This window comes from Nipponia nippon, unplaced genomic scaffold, assembly GCF_047370975.1.
Source record: "Nipponia nippon isolate SJK-2023a ecotype South Korea unplaced genomic scaffold, ASM4737097v1 scaffold_8, whole genome shotgun sequence".
NCBI lineage: Eukaryota > Metazoa > Chordata > Aves > Pelecaniformes > Threskiornithidae > Nipponia > Nipponia nippon.
Genome location: NW_028262402.1, coordinates 2,747,290 through 2,770,732, shown reverse-complemented (window position 1 = coordinate 2,770,732; position 23,443 = coordinate 2,747,290). Strand labels below are relative to the sequence as shown.

Here is a 23,443-nt window from a genome sequence, read left to right as displayed (position 1 = left end):
CAGAAGTGTTTCTGTTTAATGGTTTTGCTAACAAACACTGCACAGCTGTGTATACGTTACACATTTGTTTGCAAGAGCAGGTCACAGAATGCACAAGCATAGCAATATATTAATTTGAGATCTGCTCAGAGGACCCGTCTCTCTTTCTGACACCTCACCCAAATTTTATGCCTCAAGCCTATTGTTGCAATTTAAAATTCCTTCCGTCCTTTAGGAGAAGAGAATTTTTCTAAGAAGAACTCTGTTGTGGCTCTTTAAGGACACACAGCTTTTCCAACAGGATACGCAGAGTTTAAATATCCCAGGAGTGTGTTTCATTATAACCCCTGTGAAATCCTGGCTCCATTACCAATCGCAAACTGAAATTTTCCAGTGCTTTGCATTCAGCGTTTCCCCAAACCATTCGTAAAAGCCTTGAACCCTTCATCAATTCTGACAGATTCAGCACTAGTATTTTTTCAACCTACAGTTTCATTACTTAGAGAGTGGAACAGGGTTACATACTTTGAAAATCTGACTCTGTACTTCGTTCTAGTGAGGCAAGAACAGAAAAAGAGGTATTCTTCATAAAAGCAAAAGAGACCAAAAAGGCTTCACAGACAGTATTTCGTTACTTTGTTAGATTAACTGTGTTATATTCTGGTCACATAGGCAATATGTTTAGTGCATTCTTCCATATGTGTAGTTTCTCTTTGGTAGCTTACCCTGAACAGGCTCCCCAGGTAGGGACAGAGAGTGTTTTTCTGCCCGGAGGCAGGATGCAAGAGCTACAGAAAAAATTGCTGTGTAGTAGGGCCCTGATGCCAGGAATGCTGATTCGTTTTCAGATCTTATCAAAACCCTTATTTGCACACCATTGTATTTTACTATGAAATTCAGTGATAATCATTAGCAATTATGCGCACTCATGAACATACGGATACTACTACAGTAGCATCGTATTTGGCTAGGAATGCCAAATGGCTATTCTATTGCAATTGAAATCCAAGGCAAATTTCACAAAGTTGTAACAGTAAAAATTTCATGTGGAGCTTCAAGATCAAGCTTACTACTGGATGAAAACTGTTAAATCCAGCAGTAGAAATTAGTTCCAAAAAGGATGCATATGCACGTAAGACCTAGTGCAACGGAAAGGTGAGGTACAAATGCAGGAGATGGGGTAGCTTGGTTCCCTGTCTGAGCCAGAGGACTGTGGTTAGTAGACTATGGGACACTAAAGAACATCATGTAGACTCATGCATGCTCACTGGAATGTTTCAGTCATTAGAGTTCCCACGCAAACAAATTCTACAAACCCACTCTCTCACATTTCAAACTGGTTGTTTTATATCTCTACATCAGAAAGGGCATTTTAGCACATTTTAAATTAGGAGGAGAGGGAATTTTCCCCTGTTTCCTTTGGATTGCAAATTATTTTATCTTTGAATTCCAATTTAGAATGTAATAATGTACAATCCAATGTTTTACACTGACTGGTGTGAAGTAGGGGAAAATTCAGACAGGAATTAGGAGGACAGAGTGCTCATTAATTGAAAAGCAGATGGTAGCCAGCTGGAGAATAATCAGAATAATCTTGCATAGCCTTGTCTTTTTACTGGTCTGAAAGGACAGCCCCAGAAAGACACTCTTAAAAAAACAAAGACTCTTACTATTGAGGTCAATTCAGGTGGAAGGGCTATTAATAACTTTTGGGGGTCTGAGTAGGGTGGGAGAGAGAGAGATGTTCTACACACTGGGGAACCTCATACAAATCTCTTCTTCAGACATATATTTTCAAGAGACCCTGCATCCTCTGGCTGCACAGTCAGGCTCAACACTCATACTATGCCCTTGCACTGTTTGCAAAGAACACCTGGTTTTTTTCCACTTTTCTTTAAATAAATTCATTTTTCTGGTTTGACTAATTAGCTGTAGGAAGAAGCAGATAACTTTTCTGTTTACACAAAAAGAACCATGGAACTGGAGACCGTCTGTACATATCAATAACAAGCTAAATAAAAGTTGTTTGCTACCTAATCTAGGGGATAAAGACTAACTTTTCGGTGGCAAAACACAGTCTTTTTCCAATGCCAATGGTTTGAATAAAATCTAGGAAGTTTTACACCTGGAAATACATTAGCCATTTTTTAAACTTGTTGGGATTTTTTAAAATATTGTGGTTATTCAATCTGTTCCTCAATATTCAAACTGAAACAATATAGTGAAGGTTTATCAATCTAATTAAAGACTTTCATAAGTCAGTTTTTGCGTTGTGTGATTTATTTAATGTACCTGCCTGCATCCTCACCTGTATGTAGATGAAGCTGCAATAAACAATAATGAAAATGCACAATCTTTCCATAAAATCACCACATCATGAATACAGTATTAGTGTCCTCTGCATTATTTTCCATGACCATAGACAATGAATGGCCACTCAGTGAAGAACTGAAGGGTCTATAAAGCATATATCACCTTCAGTTCTTAAGCTCTATTATTACAGTTGCTTTCCCATTTTCTGGTAGGGATATAATCTTCTAGGAAAGGAGGAACACATCACATATTTATCTGTATAGAGTGCCATTTTAGGAAAGAATACGTGCCAGATTAGCTGACTAACTCCACATCTGGGATGTGAATCTCTGTGGATTTGAAGCATCTCACAGATGAGCACCATGCTGGTTATCATACTTCAGCTTTACCAGCTGGTAAATGCTTTCCTGCATTGCCAAGGTCATCAGGACTTTAGTCAGCAGCTACAGCACTAGCCATGAACTTCCTTGCCACATTTCCTGGGCAGCCAGAGACTCTAGGAGCTATTCTCTGGAGATCTGAATTTGCAGTAACACCAGTCACAAGTGCCGCCCCACGCAAGGATACAGATTTAGAGTGGTGAAATGGGACAGCGTTTTGGTTTGCAGGTGCTGTAAAGACCACCTGCCCTTGTGTATGAACTTCTGTGAAGAGCACCACTCTGTGTTCCCTTGATGGGTTCAAAAACTGAGATGCTTGCAGAGTCCAAACCCGAGGCAACAATTCTCAACAATGTTGTGTCCTTATACTGGGTATGGATTTGCAGTAACCTCTCCCTGTACAGTTATATTTATAGCCAGACATGTTTTACATAAATATGAATATTAATTCTCTATATATTCTATATATATGTTCTTATACATACGTATGCCTGTGTGGCCACAACAATACAGAAAAAAATTATCTCTGCAGCTATGCCATCCCCAGGAGGTAAAAGTAAGGCACATCTCACAGGCTTTATGCTGCAACCATCTTTGCTGAGTTTGTTGTGTCATACAATCTCTACTGATTGCTGCATTGTATCTAACTTCTAGTAAAAATCTGTGGAACCAAATAGAGCTCATGTTCCTGAAACTTGCCTGTTGCTTCGGTAGTTGGCAATGCAATATGTCTGTAGCCATTGACTACATCTGTCAAAATGCCTGAGATAAATCTTAAATACTTGCCAGCTGACTGAGGACACTTCCATTTGCACCTATAATGTTCATTACCCTGTTCTTCTGTCTTCTTGAGGAAGAACAGTTACATCATCACAGCCATCAGACAAACTGACATTAATAAGGACTACTGCTTGAAGTCTCAGCAGAGTTACCACAGGTCCAACGGTCCTTAGAAAATAATCTAGTTCTCATTCTGGAGATGCTCTGTTCGAGGAGAGGATCAAGAGACAACAAAACGGAGAGGTAGGCTGACACTGGTGTTCTTCAAGCTGTACCTCTTTTGTAGATAACCAGAATCTAAGCCTCTTGAAGACAGCAAGAGTACTATCTTCAGCAGAATTTGAATACTACCCAAGGACTACCCAAGGAATACTACCCAAGGACCCAAGGTGAAGGCTGTCAATCCAACAAGCTTGCTGATGGTTACTCATCACTCATTTCTATTTAGAAGACTTTAAACTCAGAAGACACTCATTTTAAAACTTTTAATTCTAAAAACAACAGTAAAATAAAGCAGTAGATTTAAAGCTGAAGTACTGCTACAGATGAACATATAACAAAGAACATGCTTTCACATTCACATTTGATAAAAGACCTTATGAACATTTCTAATAAAAATGTAAAATATGCTAACTCATTAAAAGCATAATGTAAACTATATTATACATCATGCAGCACTATAATAAAGAGTTTCACAATATCTAGGTAGCATTTGGCTAAAGGAAATGTTTGTATTAAAGGACGTCTCTGGGTTCTGGATAACTGAAAGGTTTATTTTTCTAAGATTATAAATAAGGTAACTGTACTGTACCATGTTCTACTAAGAAATTCAAAAATAGAGAAAGGAATCTTTTAAGTTTAGAAAAAAATGTGGAACCAATTAAAAATTTTAATTTTTAAAAATTTGGCTGCACTTTATGTTGCGATCTCATGTGAGAAGATCAGCTATGTGTATGTCCCTTGCCGAAATTCTGGTCCCATTGAAGTGGCAGTATTCCCGCAGACTTCTGAGACAGAATTTCACTCAGAATGTTCTATATTTTTCTGTGGATTTCAAATAACTCTTCCATAATTCAGAATGATTTAGCTTTCTACCTCTATTAGGCATCTCTGAAAAATCTAATGTTACCACTGCATTTACTTCCCACAGAAGCTGAAAAATGACTGTAATGTGACTCCCCTATTACTATCACAGAGCACATATTCAGAATTAAAAGTATGCTATCTACATGGGAACATGGACAACTAGTCAGCTTCTTGTTTAAGCTACATGAATTTATACCAGAAAAATTGCATCTACATGTGTGTTTTTGTGCTTGTACCTAGAATCAGGGACAGACTGGAGGGTAAGGGAGCAGAATAAGGAGTAAATCGTGCTCTGTCACTCATAATCCTTCCTTTTCACCTCCTCCCAGTTAGCTTTGGCCAGCCCAGTTCACATTACGGTGGAACTGCTGTGACTCTTGTTATCCTTCATTCCTCTATTTCATGTATCTAATTCTGCTAGACTGTTAATCAGTTCAGCTGGACTGGCTAAATAGATTAGGCCTGAAAGGTGATTTATTGCCATAAATAAAACCCTAAAAAGTATAAACAGGGTCCACTGTACATATACTTTGTCTTTAAAGAAAGTCAACACCAGCAACGCTTACAGAACTACACTCATCAACAGATTACTCCACTTGCTCATCAACAGATTACTCCACTTGTAGCGATGGGTCTCTCTTTACAGGAAATGCTTGCTCAGGAATGACCTTTTCTAAACTGTGTCCTAAATTATACAGTGACTCAGAGGGCTGCCTGATTTCACAATCAGACAGCTACCCAGCCATAGTAGCTTCACCGCCACTTTAGTCAAACCAACTCCATAATATAAGCTAGTGTTAAGAGCAGTTTTTCAGAGAAATCCCAGAGCAGTCAAAGACAAGAGCAGCTGTAATGGACTCTCTTCTGTTTGACAACGGCATGCAATGTCTTTCCTTTCTCTCCCAAGATTTTCAGATCTCTGTACCAAGATGCAGGTATCACTAAGCGTTGAATCTATGGAAATATCCTGGACTTTCTTCTTAATTCTTCTTTCTATGCTCCAGGCAATGGAGATGAAACGGAAGCAGGAGCACAAATTCTCATTTTGATTTGTATCCACTATGATTGCACTGCTTTATCCTCTTCTTTCAATGGGCCTTGCTTTCTAACACAACACACATCTCCTTTTTCCCTTTCACAGCACAAAACCGATCACACCCACAAGGTTTATCATACCACTGAACAGCAAGGCTACACTGTCTCTTTCTTTCCTGTGGGAGCAGCTTACAGGCTGGAATGTCCAGCCAGCTGGTTTTGAAGTAATGGAGGCTGCTGGCAGGGGATTACCCAGCAAAACCAAATCAAGTAACATGGGGAGCTACCTTCTGCCCTAGTAGCTGGTGGGCCAGTCTTATGTTATCATTCCTCAAGATGAGTTTTTGCTGTTTTGTACTTTTTCCTGCCACTGGTGGGAGAGAGGTACTTGTGAGTAAAGTCTGAGCTAATACATCTACAAGGCCAAAGGGGCATACTATCTCTTTTCTTACTCTCTAATTCAGCACGATGACCTAACAGACTGAAAGCAGGATGGATGCTGGAGTGAGTTAGTGAGTGGCTAGTAAGCAGGACTTGAGAAAGGATCACTGGGAAGGACACCAGGTATTAAATTAAACGAAGATCTGTTGGGGTCTTGAAGAGTCACAGAAGTGCTGGTGACTGCCTTCTGGGTGGCAGAGGCTTTCTTACCTTCAAGCCAGTATGTTATCATGTCTCCTTTTCCCTAAGGAAGAAAATGAGTCATGGGGTTATAATACTACCCATCACTTGTGTAATAATCTTCTTATTAGAGCTCAAAGCAAGTCCCAAAAGGAGACTGATGTGCTGTCAACCATTTTACATACAGGAAAATTCAGGCATAAAACTTTTCCTTAAAAGATAGTGGCACCACTATGGATTAAAACAATTCTTTGAAGTCCCATCCAAAACTGGGTCCAGAAGCATGTTAGTGCTCTCATGGAACTCTTATGATGACTTATGATGTCTCTGAATGACCTTTTTTGATTTCAAGCAGTTATGACAAAGTGATGTGCCACGCAGTACTTCCAAGTTTGGCTAAGTTCTTCATCTCTGAATTATCAGGGTTGTCCCATGAACAAAGCCATGGAATTGGTCCTGGTTTAAAACTTGAGTCTCCTCTCTTCAGGGACAGGAAATAGTCTGACCCAAGGACTCTGAGACATAGTGGACTGCATGGGTTAAAATTCAGTGACTCCAGAGTACTTTCACACTCTCCTCTCTGAAAAGCTGAGTATAAATGTTGCATACACACCTTGACTTGTAAATTCCCACGGCATACTAACACATACTCTCCAAGCTGCTCCAACAGCTGGTATGCACTTGAACTGCACTGTATTTTAAGAGCTATAAAGAGAGACAATTGTCATATTATCGTAACAATTTAAACATCTAAGACAGACCCGTCCCCCTCTGTGCCAAAGACTTCAAGACTCATTAATGAGCTCTCCCTTGCTTTTTTCATGTCTTTGCTGTCACTCCTCTGTTATTTGAAATGTTCACACACAAGCTCCAGTATCCTGGCCTCTTTGTGAGGGCATCTCAGGACAAATACATGGTTGTCAACACACCCTACTCTTCACATCCTGCATCTAATATTATTTGTCTACTCTTCAGAGCTGCCTGGCTGGAGTTACTGATAAGCACCCTTTTCATCTTGTGAAGAAAACCATACATAGTTCTACCTCCTGATCAATAAAGAGCCAGCGCTTTCTTTACACATACAGTTTTCAGTGAAGTCTAAACATTAAAGAAACTGCCATCCTTGCTCTGCCTCCAAACCTGTAAATAAAAACAGGGGGAAGAGACAATATTACCATAATTCCACTATTTTTTTTAAACAATGTGATTTTTCCTTAGTTGAGAATTTATCTTCATGTAAACCCTGGCTGTCTTGCCTTTTGCAAATGACAGAGGAAGGACCAAGGAGGAGGACAGCTAGAACAAATTTTGAATACTCCTAGTTTTGCCAGAAAGCAAAATTTTGCCAAAATATGGAAAATTGCCCAAAAAAATCCTGGGTTTTTTTTGCCTTTAACATTCTGCGACACAGAATAAATCATTATGCTTCTTTGTTTGAAAAAGATCCCAGATGATAGTAGGACTGGCTAAGATTGTCTTATTGATTTTTCTTACATCAGAAAACAATAGTTTTGTAATATCCACTTTTTTGTTTCTTTTTAAAATGTTTTTTACTGAAAGTCTCAAAACACTCTCTGTAGACAAGGAAGTCTGAAATATATGTTTCAACATATCCAGATACATATCTCTGAAATATTCTTTCCAGTAGACACATGATATTTTAACCAGTCATCCTGCTTGGGAACAAGACACTGTCACTCAGATTCCAGCTGATAGCAATTTTAATTTACATAGCTAGTAATTAATTAATCTATTTTAAATTGATCATCTTAGGGTTAAAACATGTTAATGTAATTTAAGATCCTCAGATGTACATGGCCAGAGAAAGAGGGAGATAAAAGAAAGGCTTAAAAGATAAGAAGTTCTGTCTTTATACTTAAGTTTACAATGTTGATGAGCCATGTGAGAAAAGGACTGACATACAGAACAAAAGATGAAATATGAAGAATGATGGAAGCAGATTTTGAAGGCATTTGTTTTAAAGAAGTTCAGATGAGATGATACAAGGACCTGAAAAGAGGAGGAGGAGAAGGAAAGGAGTTATCATCTGGGAGACTGACAGAAGGTTATATGTGTTCCACTCAGGCTAGCATTTGCTTTGGAAAAATGTTTAAAATGGTGAGAAGGAATGGATCCTGGTTGATTCTCAAATCCCCACACTAAACCTTCAAAGTCATCATGTAGGACCACTTCTCTGCCTTTCTGCCTTGTTTTTAGTAGACCATGATAGATGTCACAAGCATCACTTTTTATCATTAAATTAAACTTGAAAACACCTTAGATTTTGTCTAATTCAAATCCATTAACAAAGCACTGCAATGTGAGCCATAAAACTATTCAGCTTCATTTCATGAATGAAAGACACAAAAACAAGCCATCAAGATTGTTTGACCTTCATCCTTTTTTTTTTTGACCCTCATCCTTTTTTTTTTTTTTTCCAGTTCTGGTAGATCAGGCTAAAATATTTCAGAAGTTGAGGTTCAAATGCTTATATTGGCTAAAGATAAAGCTTGCTAACTAAGCATGGAGCTCTGTTATCTCCTGGGAAGAAGTGAAAGTGAGGATATCTTCATTATTTAATCTCTAGAGATTTCTGTCTAATCTTTTTGCTGGAGGACACACATACAATCTTCTGTACTGGTTAAAGACAGACACAGTTCCCTTGGTGTCCTGCTATCTCTTGTGTTCTCCATTAGAGGAAGTTATCAGCAAAAAAGAGGAGTAATGAAAATATTTTTACTATAAATTCAGCTGGGTGCAGGAAGGAATAGAAATGGTGAATATATCCACTTACCTCTCATTTTATCTGATTCTCACCCTTTTTTATGGTAGAGAACTTCAAAGCCATGAAGATCCCTCTCTGAGACTTGAGGAATGAGGGGATCTTGTTACAAAGGTTGTGGAGAATATCACTGGCATAATTTGCCCATAGGCAGATTGGACACAGAAATCAACACCCTCCTTACAGGATTTGCAGTCATTTAAACAGGACAGGACTCAAAACTCAGCATAACATTTTTTCAGCACTCATTAAGGGATGGTCAAAACCACATCTGCAGTTTGGTCCTTGTTACCTTCACTGGTAGATTCCATCCTGGAAGCTGTGTTCACAGTATCTCCAAATAAACAATACCGTGGCATTTTGGTCCCAACAACTCCAGCTACAACTGCCCCTGTTAAAGAAAAGAAAACAAGATATTTTGTGGTTTTAAATCACATAATCAGTCATACAGCCTCCTGGCTGCTTCCTACATTACCTTATATCTCATCAATTAACAAGATAAAGACTGAGTGTCATATTGTCTTATATGGGTTATACATGTGACTTACAGATGGCTTCCAGAGCCATGGAGGGAATTGCAATAGGGCCCCAAAGGAGAACAGTGCAGGGAGTAATGATGGGATGGAAGTAGTGTGCATGAATTAAGGCACCTGCAGAATCATATTTCAGCATGACAACAGAATATTTTGAGGGGCAATGAGATAGGAATGCTGCCAATAGGAGTTGTGCACAAAATGCTCACTAGTCACATGCAAAAGCAGGAAGAGGAAGTAACCTGCTCCTGCTGAAGGCAGAAAAGGAGCATTTTGATTCCTTCATGTCTGCCCCAGGGAATTTAAAATATAGAAGATATGATCTCTTGCTGAGACAATGTAGGCTGCTTAATTTGTAGATGCTGGGCTGCACAGCACACGTCGAACTCTGGCCGTCTATCGAGAAGGAGTTGCAATAACACATCAGCTTACATCAGAGAGCTGGGAGTCTGAGAGTGAAGGCTAGATCAAAAGTCAAGAAGAAACTCACTGTTTTGAGAAGAGAACAGCTGAAAAGGACAAGTAACACACAGAATGGCAGTCCTCTCACATCAGCAAAGGCACTGGGGCCATGTGGTGTTTCCAATGTTGTATTCCACATTATGCTCCCAATATTCCAGGTATCCAATAAGTTATTCTGTTGGGATGACCTCTGTGAGGTGTTCCATCCCATGTCAAGAAATTAAGTTCATTTTTAATGGAGAGGAAATGCCACTACAGAAACATTTGTTAAACCAGAGGAGGACTCTTTTGCAGCCCTTTTAACATACCTGAATGGATTCCTGCTCTTATCTTTAGGAGGGTGTTGGGCTTGTGTGGGATCTCAAAAGTCTTGCAGACGTCCAGAAGATCTAAAGCCATGCTTGCAATCTCACCAGCATGAAGGATTCCATTCTCTTTGGGTACTCCCGACACCACCATATCTTAACAGAACAATGCAGCTGTGTGAACCTTTGGCATTACACACAGATTTACCAAGGGATGCTGCCTAAGTTAGAAAAAAATAAAGCCCTATTCCTTCATATCCTGTGGCACAGTTGTGCCTACTGAACAGAGAACACCAGAAACGAAGGATAGGGCAACAGCTCATGTGTGTAATTACCCTACTTCTGAAAAATGTTGGATTTCTTTTTTACTTTTCCATAAGATTTATTCCTTCCTACCCTTTCTTCCTCCCTCCCTCCATTGAGGATTCTTGAAGTAGGACAGGTAGTGGGAAAGTGGCCATTCAGTACTTTTTGTCTTTGGGCAGATATTATAAAAAGAGACAATGATTCCCACTAGGCATTGTCTTATGCTTCCTGCACTGACTCTTACTGTGTAGGAAAAGAGAAAGGTCTCTTCAGAATCCCTTAGGTGCATTTGTTCAGGAATTTTATGCTCCAGAATGTCCTCAACCACACACAGGAAAAAAAAGAGTGGTTTTGGTTTTTTTTTTCCACATCTCTTATAGGATTTCCTGTCTGTCTCATCCAAAAATCTTCCTAGATTCTGCTAGGTTTTTGATGGAACTCAGTTTTAATGGTAGTCAATCTTCAACAGATTCCATGGTAGCAAATAGAAAGCTATTTTCCTAAAAATCCAAAAAGAAGAGGCAGCCAAGCCCCTACAGAGTATTAGGAGGGAGAAGGTTTTCATGGTCTTTGCAAAAAAGACAGAGATAATAAAGCTTATGGAATGGCATCTATGCTCCCATGTAAAAGGTAAATTTTTCAGCTGTGTTCCTGTGAAACAGAAGTCACCAGCTGTGATTAATCTGTTGCCAAGGTTTAAAGTCAGATCTTACAGGTCATAGGAACCAAATAAACAGCAGCAGTAGTTTACTCAACTCATTTGTCCCAACCACAACATTCATCAATTGTAGAAATGATGAAAGGTGTGCAGGAAAATGTTCCTAAAGTTTGCTAGGGCTCTGCTAGGACTTCTCCCCTAATTGTTTTGTGTGGTCTTCCCAGTGGTAATAAGCTTCCCAAATCTCCTTCATCTGTTCTTCCTTGTCATCAAATCGGTCTCAATCCTGATGAAATACCCATGCCCCAGCACTGTCCACAGCTCAAGGAACTTACAGGCATCTCCTATTGTCTCCACCTTATAGACATCATAGTTATCTATGATTTCATCAAAAGTGGTATAAAGCTTGTTCAAGAGATCTACCACTTGGTATGGTGTGCTGCTACTGGACAGCTGAGTGAAGCCAACAATGTCACTGTTAAAACACAACAAAAAGAACATACTCATCCACTGTCTTAACCATTGCAGATTGGTAATCCTAAGAACACAGTAATAATTTCTCAGTGGAACTACCTCAACCTTCTCTTTTTCAGTATTTCTTTCGCTAAGGATCTTACAGAATAGTTTTGTCTTCAAACATTTACTTAAACTGAAAAAAGACTCGTTCCATTTAAAAGGGCTGACTGACCTAATTCTTTTTGCTTACCAATGCAGTAAACCATTTTTTACAGCTAGATTTTAATCTGCGACAGACTAAGTAGTCTTCAATTTTGGGTTATGTACAAATGAAAAAAGGGAAATTAATATCTGTCCATTTATGACAAGTGAAGACATTCAATTTATATGTTGCTTCATGCACACATAACAAATCAAAGATTATAAATCCATGTGGACTCTAAGGATAGACAAGTTTCCTTTACACAGCCAAAGGCTGGAACCGTTACTTAGGCCTGTCTTATGAAACATACATGCATGTGTGTGTAACATGCATAAAGTGATGTTCTGCTGTGTGTTAGAGCTCCACAGTAATCTCATTTTTTATTTAAGTAGTTATAATGAAAAAATGGAGAGGTGTGAGAATTTTGAAAGACACTCATTTGAAGAGTCAAATGTTGCTACCTAGTACAATAAATGGCAGTTGAGATGATAGAAATTCTGTACTCATTCTGTACTCGGTTAGAAGCTTCACCTCCACTAAAAGCCTAGAAGTTTCTTCAGTAGGAGTCAGTTTTAGTCCTATCTTTCATTTTGTTTACCTGAAAAAGATGGTGGCACTTAAGTAACTTTGAGCTTGTGCATGTTTTCCCTGCCTGAGATCATCTGCTACTTGCTTCGGCAACATACCTGTTGTAGAAAGTAGAGTGCTGTTACTTTTTTGCCATGGATAAAAGCACACAATAAATAGAACATGTTTGTTTAAAGGTACAAAAGCAATGTTTGTAAATGTGAAATATTCTGAAGGTGAAAGCATTCTTTAGCATCAAAATCTGCTCTGCTGTAATGTGAGAATTCACAGTAAATCTCACTGATAACAAGTCCAGATTTTTCAGATGATTCATAATTTTTAGTTCAAACAAACCAATATCTATACATTCCAAGTCAGAGTAAGGTTAGATTCTAATAGTGTGACCTGGGATATTATTAACTCCTTCTTTGCCAACTCTTTGCTAGTGGTTTTTTCCTGTGTTATGTTTGTTTACTACCTCTTCTCTGATTTTTTTGATCTTCCTCATTTCTATTATCTTGCACTTTTGCAGCCTTTTCTTTTTCTCTCCTATGTGTTATACCTGCTCCTTTATCCCTTTTTTCTTGCGGAATTGCAGAAGATATGCTGCCATCAAAAGTAACCTCAGTCCAAAAGCAATTCCCAAATATTTATAGCTATACAGAAGGACTGCCAAGCAAGATCAAAGTGAAAGCACTATAGATTCTGGCGTCATAGCTCTCAGATGAGTGCACTGATTTTTAGGGGGAAAATATAAAGAGTCGCTAAATATTTTTCCAGCTTTGCAAGGAACAAGTATTTTAATTCATTGCCAACAAATGTTATCTATTAAATAATCACCTATCAAAGGGTTTCTGTTTGTAATTAGACAGTTAAAATTAAATTCTTATTGAGAAGAATATCCAGTATTTTTGCTGTCTAACTTACTATACAACAGACGATCTGTCTTCTGTTTTTCATGCATTAAATCCTGGGTTCTCTCAGAAACCAGTATCTCCAGATGTTTGCTATATTTCTCCATCTACATAACATAGAGAATTGCATAAAATAATCCTTTTACTGAAAAACATTCATAGTTGGAGAGGATTTAAGCATTTGAATGATTCTGGTTGGAAAACATTCAGATAAGCAAAGGCTCAGATCTGAGATAGCTAATTTTTTCTTACAAAATCCAAAGATCAGATTTCTCCCTAGGTACATTTATGATTCTAGGATTGAGATTGTTGCTTACACTTAAGAGGGCAGAAGCCAATTCCAAACTTTTCAAAGTCTGTGTAAAAATTAGGAGTCAAATCCAATGCAGAGACAGGCAACAGGCTGTGGAGGCAGGAGACTCTTTTCTCTGCTGATGGGCTTAAGAGACTCTGCTCAAAATGCATCTGTAAATGTGCTATTTGTGGCATGCAGGGATTCTATACCCCTAGTACTGTAAGACCACCACTGAGCCACTGGAAAAGGGAAATATAGATTCCTGTGAATGCATTAAAAACCAAAAAACATTTGACTGAAGAAACAAAAGTGTTCATCCCCAAAGAAGCTGAGAAAGTTAAGAAAAACTGACAGAAATGGAATGAGAAGAATAGCTGGGTCTCAAGCAGAACCACAGCTACAATCAGCCCCCCAGAGGTGAGTGAATGACTGTGGATTTTCTCATCAAACAAGGAGTATGAGATCAAAAAACAAACCTGAAGGATAGAAGTGAAAGTTATTGCAAGTGAGCAGATTGACTTGGATTGGATTAAAAACCTAAATTTACCAGAGTCATCATCATGTCAACAGGGCTAACTTTATTAGGATTCATCTTGTACAACATTTTCTTGACTTGTTCAAATGTAGGCCTTTGGGCTGGATTATTTTTTCTGCACCTTCTGATTAACTGCAGCAGGAAAAGAGAATGAGAAAAGCAAACAGCCTTTTGTCATTCCAAGTGCAGTGTTTCTAATTAATACTACTATTTTCTTGGTGCAAACTGTACATGTGAAGCCCTATCTGCAGCTGATGAAAAGTAGCAAAGCTATACTGAGGTGTCCAGAGTTCTACAGATTTATGCTGAATGAAGGATCATGAAAATGCTGCTGGGGGAGATCATGAATTAGATGCTCACGTTCCTTTTGCCAAACACTGCTTAAGCTCTTGTCTTGTGCTTTAAGACAGTGTTATGCTGTGGGAGTCACATACTGTTTTCAGAGGACTTGTCTGTACACAAAATTCACAAAAGATTAAAAACTCAACTACTTCTTAAGAATGTTAACTCATGACTAAAATCCAGTGCTGCTTATGAGAAGTTTGTTACATTTAGGTTGCTACAAACCACGAAAGGTGAATTATATAGCTCTTAAGCTGAAACAAGGATGCCACAATCTTGTTCTGATTTAATTGAACTGGGAGGGGGTGTACTTTGTTTTATTAAGCAGTTTGAGGCTACTGAACATATAGATCTTTTGCATGAGAATCAAACCAAACTCATACTTTGCCTGAGACACATACTTCACTATTTGAAAGTCCTTTGCCAGTAAGCTAAATAGATACTACTAATATAAAATATGTATGGAACTCAACACTTTATAATAAAATGAAAATGCACAAAAAATCAATGATTGGATATTAAAAACATCATTTGTTAAACTGACAATCTGAGGGGACCACTGAAACTTTCAATTTGTCAGAATGACTGTTTTTTATTAAGGATATTAAAGCACTTTGTTGTGTCTTGTTTGAGATGTACTTCTTGACTTCTTGGTTGTTTACATTCATCAAAGGTAATATTGCCATAAAATTTCTGTGATATCTTAAATTCACTTCAATAAAGAACTTTTGTACACAATATGGTATCTTACTCACTTCTATGTAATCAGTGGGACATGGGCAAGAATTCTCAGCCTTTCCTGAAATTAATTCTGCCAAAGGTGGGCACCAAGAATATTCAGCTGAATGCACATCATCTTTCTAGAGAAAAAGGGATTAAACAATGTTGAAACAAGTGGTGTGCTTTTCATACCACCCATTGAAAATGTATTACTATGATTATCCTTACTTTTATGACGTCTTCCTTATCACTTCCAGATCAGTTTTTTTACATGAGAGTACAAGGAAAAAAAAAAAGGATATAACCCAGTCTAAACTGGGTGGCCTTGTCTAAAAAGCTTTTTTGTGGCTGAAAGACTTTAATCTCAATGTTTATATGAGGTAAGCAACTTTTGAAAGAAATGAATACCTGGCAAGATATTGAGAAACTTTTGAGAAACCACAAGGCCTACATTGGTCTATTATCACAAACCGTCAGAAATAGAAGAATGGCAGTTTCAGTCAGAATTCTTGTTAAGCAAATTATTTCAGACAGAACATGGTTACATATCCAGAACATCTGGTTTCAATTTCAAGGTGCATTTTTTGTGTTTGCCATTTAGCAGTGATCACAAGACACATGCAAAGATGACTTTTTCCTTAAGGACAGCAGCTCATTTGGCCTTCTAGCATATTCTTACCACTGCAAGACTCCACTGAAATGGCCTGTGCATGGCAGGAAAGGGAAGGAACAGCAGGAGAAAAAGGAAGATGTTATGGCATACCTTCCCCCTCCACGCCACTGCCATTAAGCCTCACAGAGCTAACCAAAAGGCAATTTTGGAGCTACATTGTTTTTGTCATGCACTCTTCTTCAAAGACCTGAAGGGAGGGCTGGTAGATGCATGAGGAAGCCCTGATTGCATGTTCCATTGGACCTAAACTTGCAGCCACAAATAAAGAGGAAAATGCATGCTCAAAAAATAAATCAAAGGTGCAGTTACTCAGAGTTTGGTTTGTATCTTCAGTAGAAACAGAATCAAAGTTGTCATACAAACTTCAAAGTTAATCTTTACTTACTGGCATAGGGTCACTTCTTGTGGCAATTTCTAGTAAAATGATGGCATAACTGCAGAATAAAAGCAAACCAAAATATCAATGAAATAACAGTTAATAGCATCAGTGATTTCTTCTTTCCATGATTTCTTATTCTTCCCCATTTTATGACTGAAAGCCCAGTATCCCAAAAGGGAGGATGGCAACAGTGCTGCTATCTGTTACTACTCTGTGTTTTCAGAGATCTGTCACTGATCATTTTATAGCAGTCTTCTCTCACAGTTATTGGTCTCAGAGATGAAGCATTTGAGTTTGATGGACAGCAAAGCAATTTTCTCTGGAAGAATTAATGGAATCCAGAGGGGATATGTGCAGGGACTTACATGATAGCTATCAATTAAACATACACAACAGGTTTGTGCTATAATCAAGGGGCAGGAGCAGGTTCATCGGGATCATCATCTGGAGGAGTGACTTCTTTTTCACCATAGAACACTGTTCTGGAAAATCTTGATAAAGTCAATGATGAGACAGTGTGTCCAGAGTAGGTCTTTTACAGTGACCACTTTTGCTCGTTCTTTCTGCATTATATTTTCATCATCATCATCTTCCTCAGATGAACCTAGGTCAAACACATTCATCAAGGGTGAAGAATGGAAAAAATGGGGTAACAACTGGGTGCTCAGTCTCCTTATTGAACTCACTAGAGATCTTTTAGAACAGTGATATCTAAGAAGCCAGCACCTCCTCCAGCCAGCAATCCTGATAAAGATGCTCTTGCCTTTTTATGTATTGAAACTGTGTAATAATTAACTTCCCACATGCATCTCTACTTGATAACATTTATTTTTATGGGGAACATTGGTTTGCAATCTGTTGTATTGCTAATGGCTGCTCTGTTCAGTAAGGCATTCTAGCTATATAATGGGGTATGTCTATCTATCTTTCAGTCCACTCATGAACCACCACTGGCAAATAAAATGACACATATAAACCATGCTGAATGATGTAGAAATTAATCTGATGAGATTTTTATATTAATTTGAGGGTCATTTGGTAGTAGAAAGGAATACCAATTCTGGTGAGACAGCAAAGCTGAAACAAATTTTCAAGGAGAGTAATTAGATGATGGTAACTCCGATAAAGCAGTATTGATTTCATTCAGCTTCAGCAGCACTGCTCAAAAAAGTCCTAATGTAGTGGATAGTGAACTTCACAAAAGGATTACAAATCAAGAGGAGCCAATCTAGGAGAAACTGTGACTGGAAACAGCCTCTTCAGCTCAAATGGGAGCTGCTTTCATGTTCCTGTTCTCATTTCCATTTTAGCTTTCCCATCTGACCAACACATTCCCTGGAGAACTTTAAAAGCAAGTGATTCATCCATAAGAGCACACAAAATTACAAGTCCCACTCCTGCAATTTCTACTAATTTTTTATTTGGGCCATACCTTTAGGAATATCAATGGAATTTTTGGCACAGATAAAAACTGAGGATTTTAAGACTGGGACACTGCTCCCTGGCCAGTGATCCCACATACATGTATCAGGAAGGCTTAGCACCCGCTCATATCATCAAACACAAACTGTGTTAAAATGCAGCTCTGCTAAGAAAACAACCCTTTTAATGCTACAGAGTACATCTCTCTTTCTTCCCTGACTGCACGTTGCTCTTCTCCCTTTTCTGATTTCTTTTCCTTTTTTCTTTTTTACCAAGAAAGGATTAACTGCAGTACAATGAAAGAATACCTGGATTTTGCAGTCACAGGGACTGACAGTAAGATAGATTCAGCAAGCATTCACTGAATCTGTCAAAACTACATTGTAGTCATCTATATTAGCAAATCAGCTCTTTGCACTATTTTAAGGAGAGTCCTTGCAAGGAATGGCTTCAGGAGGCCAGGTTGCCTGCAAGGTCAAGTAATGATATCTAACCTGAACGAGGGCAAAGTGTGAACCAGATAAGCACCGAGGAAACATTTTCTGGAATGCATTTTGGCTGTGGGGCAATGATAAACTGCAATGTATAAGACAATCCTAAAAATACTGCTTAGTTGGAGCACAGCACTTTGTAAGACCAGTGCATGTTGAAAAAGTAAAGACTGACACAGGACAAATGACAATAGCCAGAAATATCAACACAGTGACAAACTGCCTTTAGTTGAGCTAAAGGGCATGTTTAAGGCTATAGATATAAATACTATTGAGACCTCAAATTCTTGCTCACATAATCTGACAGAATTGACTACAATTAACAATGTTCTAGCACATTGCATATGCATACATTTCTTTATGAGGGAATAATGTGCATTAATCCAGTAAATCTTATCTATAAAATCATGTCTTCAGTTCATATAATTTTTAATGAATCCTAATTGAAAAAAGGGGAAGAGTGAAACAACATTCTCTGTTTCTGCAACTAATTTTTCAATAAAAGCACCGTAACAGTCCCTAAGGCAGTAAGCTTTTGTTGTGGCCTAGGGCAGGCCAGAGTAAAACTCAGAGCTTTTGATAAAAGGCAATAATAGCTACTCTTTGGTAAACGTTGTTAAGAAACAGTGCTAATAACTGTGCCTTCTTCTGCTCAACTGTGTTGCACTACCAGCATTTCAGTCTCTAATTGAATTCCAGTTCTTTGCATTCTGCTAGCTACCAAAGCCACTGTGAAATAGAAGACTTCTGCTGGGCAGGGAATATGGCAAGAAAAAGTAAGAGAAAAGGGCCACAAAACATCTTGTAGTACCATTCTGCATTTTCCCCTTTCACATGCTTTCAGCAAATTACTGGAAATAAGCAGACAGAGGAAGTATCCTTCTTATGAAATAGAATACACCAAGAACACAGTGATTTTCCTACTTAATACAGAAAAATCATGCAAGAAAAAAGAAATATAGGGTTTTTTTTAAAAAAACTAGTTCAATGACTTTTTCATTGGATTATTATTCTCTGAAAATTCAATTGTAATCCCACTTATCTGAAAAGTGGTTGGATAGAAGCTACCCATCACTGGCAAGGCTAAACCTGATAGCCAAATAAGCCAGTGCAAAGTGATCTCCCATAAAGGATTTTGAAAGGAAAGGGATGGAGCTATCCACTATTTCATCCATTTCCTTTTCTACCTCTATTTTTTCTCTGCAATCCCAATATTGTCACTGTGTGTGTGCAGCAAAATACCGTATTGACACTAATTATAGGATTATGGGATGCATATGTGCATTATGACATCCTGGAAAATTGTTGCTACTAACATTTAAGGTATTGCCATTATTGAAAACATTCTACTTTTTCATAAGAAACAGCAGCAAAAAAGGGTTACTAGATAATAGCAGATCTTTATACCTTTTTTATCTACCAGTCCAGAGTAACTCCTTATAAATCATTAGACGAACTCTTCATTTATATAATGTCAGTGAATTCAGTATTTGGTTATCTACCTTGAAAGAGAAGATCCTGTGATATCTATGGTGTTCTGTATTCCAGGATCAATCCTTTTTAAAATACAATGAAACTTATACCCGGAGCGACCACAGAATTACACTGAGCCTAATTGTGATTAAAGAATACTCAACTTGAGATGGGATTATTAAGTGTGAGAATCAGGAAAAGTTAACTACCTGTAGACATCTGTCATAGAATTTGGTTCAAAGTCTGAAAGGGAGTGGATTTCAGGAGCTGTGTAAATCTGTATCAAATGCTGCTGGTATGAGCTTGACCCCTCAGGAGAATCTTCTTTTCTGTATGACTGCAAACCATAATCTAACATGGAAGAAAACAGGAAGCAAACTATTCAGTGGGTACTTCTCTGAAACGTGTATTAGTAGACAGTAACACAACTAATCTAAAGGAATTAATTTTCCCTATTTGAAATATATATCTTAGTCTAAAAATAGTGTGTGTCTCGTGGTCTTGTCCCTCTAAATCAATTGCAAATATAGGGTCTGGAAATCAAATATTTGGCTGAGACTGCATGACAGCAGGCAAGTTGAATTACATGGCCCCTTCCAATCAGAATTATTTTATGATTTTATAAAATTATATTCAGAGAACAGCCTCACTTCAGTGCAAGAGTTAGCATGCAAATGCAGGTTTCTGTTCTACTCATCCCCTGATCCTTATCTGTGCTGGCAGGTTGCTAGAGTAATTAAAAGTTCGACAGACTAGAACTACTGAAAATCAGACGGTGGGCTTTACTTGCACACCACTAGCTTCAGAACAAAGGCAGCATAAACATGAAACATCTTTGCAGCTATACTTTTAGCCTAACATAGAAGAGATTCTCAGCCTGTGACTCAGCATTGAAGAGAAGAAAAAACCAACTGACTTTCGTTTTCTTGGTGATATAAACAGCACTCTGCTGAGTGTACGAGAAAGCAGGATGCAGTTGTCTGGTTTTGTCTGGAGTGACCTCTAATTCAGATTGTCCTAGAGCTTCATTCTTTATGTTGGAGGTCATTGGAGTTTTTCAAATAGTTCCCAGATTGGTTATTTGTGAGGTTTGTTTAACATTATTGCATCCAGATAAACCATGAATATTTGAAGTCTCTGCAGTGCTACCAGTTAACTTCTGAACAATTTCACAGAGATCCCATTTAATTCAGAGGAGCTGTGCTAAGGTGATGCAGTTGATGTAATCCAACTATCTATCTTCTCCATTTTTTATGCTTTTCTCCAGAACGTGTTCTAAGCAACGCAGGCAGTTCTGAAGGCAGCAGGATACTAAACAAGTTGGAGAAGCAGGCATGGCCCTGTGTAGGAGCCTTAGTCATAGAATGAACCATTTTTAAGATAGCTGCAGGTTATAGAGTGTGATAACTACTTTGGGAAGGAAGTAGAAGAGGCGATCATTGCTTTCATTCCCTTTGGCAGTTGCAAACTAAACGAGACTCTCCAGTGGTTTTCCTGTCCCCACAAGCTGTCTTCCTGTACCAGGAGAAGACCAGACGTGCAGCTCTGTCTCTGGGAGAATACAATTCAGTTTTGTGTGCAGGACTGAAAAGCTGTGAGTTGAGTCTGCTTTTCTCCATGAAACTACCTTGTGTTTACCAATCAGTCAGTATTACTCCATGTCTTTACAGCACTATCCGTGGCTCAGGTCTTCTCTCTGTATCAAAACTGAGAATGAGACAGAGTTTCTGCCCAGAGTGATGTTGATAGACTCCATCATTTGTGGGACCTGATGTGTGCATTAAAACATGTTAAATGACTTGACATGGTAACATATCATGAAACTTGCTTTAGCACGGGGCACTTCTAAGTGAAGGCTGTTGTAGTCAGCATTTCCACATGAAATGTCAACATGGAGGTTCTTGGGAAGAATGTTGAGTGTGAAATCTGTATGCATTAGTGGGTTAGCTGGACAGTTTTGAAATTTTGTTTCTTATCTTCTCCTTACCTGCAATTTTACAAACCCATCGGTCATCTATCACACAGTTACTGGACTTCAACCGTCCATGATACATTTTGTGGTGGTGAAGATAGGCCATTCCTTGTGCAATATCAGTAGCAAAAGAAAACCTGAAAGACAAAAATCAATGAGCTAGTATTTCCACTAAACATTCACTCAAGAGGGGCTCAAAAGCCTACTGAAGTTGACAGAAAGCCTCCCTATGACTGCAATAGCTTTCAATTTGTGTCTCCATGTTCATTTTTGCAAAACGCTTAAGGTGGTTTGCTGAAAGCGCTTAACTCCCACTCAGCTGTCTGAGTCCACAGGCCTTTAGCCTCTTCTAAGACAGTTAAGTTTCTTCTAGAAATTGCCAGTACCTTTGTATCCTTGAGAGTGCTTTCAAATGTTTACAAGAGAAACAATTTTTTATTAACTTTCTCACTTTATTTGGAGGGTTTCCTCCCTTACAATCTTTTTCTTTGCTGAAGGCAAACATAAGGCAGAAATAGAAAGAGTGTGACAAGAAAATTATTCTCAAAAAACAATGTCATTGCTTTGTGGAAGTTTCACGGACAACGTGAGCTCATTTTCTGTATTGGTAAATATAATAAAATGTGTGTAGGTATGTTAATCATTTCATCAATATGTCTTCACAAACAGAGATGCAGTGATTTTTAATTAAATGGGGATGCCCAAGATATTTGGGAACAAAATGAAGTTACATGGGAAAAAAGGTTTAAAACTAGTTTTGCAGTATAACTAGAGGTGGGTTGAAAAGTCATTGGCTTAGCATGACCAGTGCTAAACATATGATTGCTGAAAAATCCAGAAGACAAGTTGGGCTGGATACTTGAATACACTTTCTTTCTTTCTTCTTCATTCTCTCCATATCCCAGTGCAGGCCTGTCTATCCAAGGACTTTACCTAAACTTAACATCTTGTCTTAAACAGCATGTAGCACAGTTTGAGTCATTTAGCTTTTCAAAAGCTTTTTTCTACCTGAAGCCCCAGTTCAAAGGAATGTCTTCATTGAGCAGAACATCCCTCAGGCTGCCTTTGGGGCAGTACTCTGTCACGATGGCAACATTTGGCACTTCTATACAACCTCCAATGAATTTGCAGAGATTGGGATGGTCAAGTTCCCTGTGAAAATCAACAGAAATCACAGCACACCAGCAACTTCCATGGATGTCCCTCCTGCTTTTTGTAGGGTAACTGGAAAACTAAGTGCTTTGTTTCACCATGTAGAGAGAAAAGTAAAACAGGCATAAGGAGATTTTGATCTGGTGTCAAAGCAAAGTTTGAAAGAAAGAGAAATATGAATTTCCAGTCACATTTGTACAGATTGTAACCCCTAAAGAACCAGCGTAAAAATGGAACAACATACACTTCTCAGGTTTCACTTCTTACCTCACTTGTTTTACTTCTTTACGTATGGATTTGGACAGCGTGAATGCCTTCTTCATTATTTTCTTTATGGCCACTGTTCTACCGTCACTGAAACAGAATGAAATGCTGTTCACAGACTTTTAGGCCAACTTCATAAGCCAGCCAGACTACAAAAATGGACTGGATGTTTTTTCTACAGTGGGCAGCTTCATATTTCTAGAGATGAGGCACAGAATTTAAGCATGTCCATATGCGGGTGTAAATCTGAATCTGAGTACATGACAGGTGACAGGGCCCTGTTTCTATGATAAGGGAAGCATTAGTGATTATATTCAAGCATCCTTCATCTGTGGATGATGGTTGG

General features: G+C 38.4%; 1 protein-coding gene across 1 annotated transcript in view; it reads right to left on the bottom strand.

The window, feature by feature from the left end:
• Positions 1 to 5,486: 5,486 nt before the first annotated feature.
• LOC104019848 (atrial natriuretic peptide receptor 1) overlaps positions 5,487 to 23,443 on the bottom strand; it is a 35,219-nt gene continuing 17,262 nt past the window's right edge. The window contains exons 10-23 of the mRNA XM_087742133.1: positions 23,101 to 23,187; positions 22,690 to 22,833; positions 21,697 to 21,818; positions 19,919 to 20,060; positions 16,330 to 16,378; positions 15,307 to 15,411; positions 14,222 to 14,341; positions 13,393 to 13,486; positions 12,497 to 12,584; positions 11,576 to 11,715; positions 10,280 to 10,432; positions 9,269 to 9,367; positions 6,808 to 6,899; positions 5,487 to 6,258 (exon numbers count right to left, since the gene is read on the bottom strand). Coding sequence (XP_087598259.1) covers positions 6,094 to 6,258; positions 6,808 to 6,899; positions 9,269 to 9,367; positions 10,280 to 10,432; positions 11,576 to 11,715; positions 12,497 to 12,584; positions 13,393 to 13,486; positions 14,222 to 14,341; positions 15,307 to 15,411; positions 16,330 to 16,378; positions 19,919 to 20,060; positions 21,697 to 21,818; positions 22,690 to 22,833; positions 23,101 to 23,187 — 1,600 coding nt within the window. The 3' untranslated portion in view covers positions 5,487 to 6,093. The remainder of the gene's footprint in view (positions 6,259 to 6,807; positions 6,900 to 9,268; positions 9,368 to 10,279; positions 10,433 to 11,575; positions 11,716 to 12,496; positions 12,585 to 13,392; positions 13,487 to 14,221; positions 14,342 to 15,306; positions 15,412 to 16,329; positions 16,379 to 19,918; positions 20,061 to 21,696; positions 21,819 to 22,689; positions 22,834 to 23,100; positions 23,188 to 23,443) is intronic.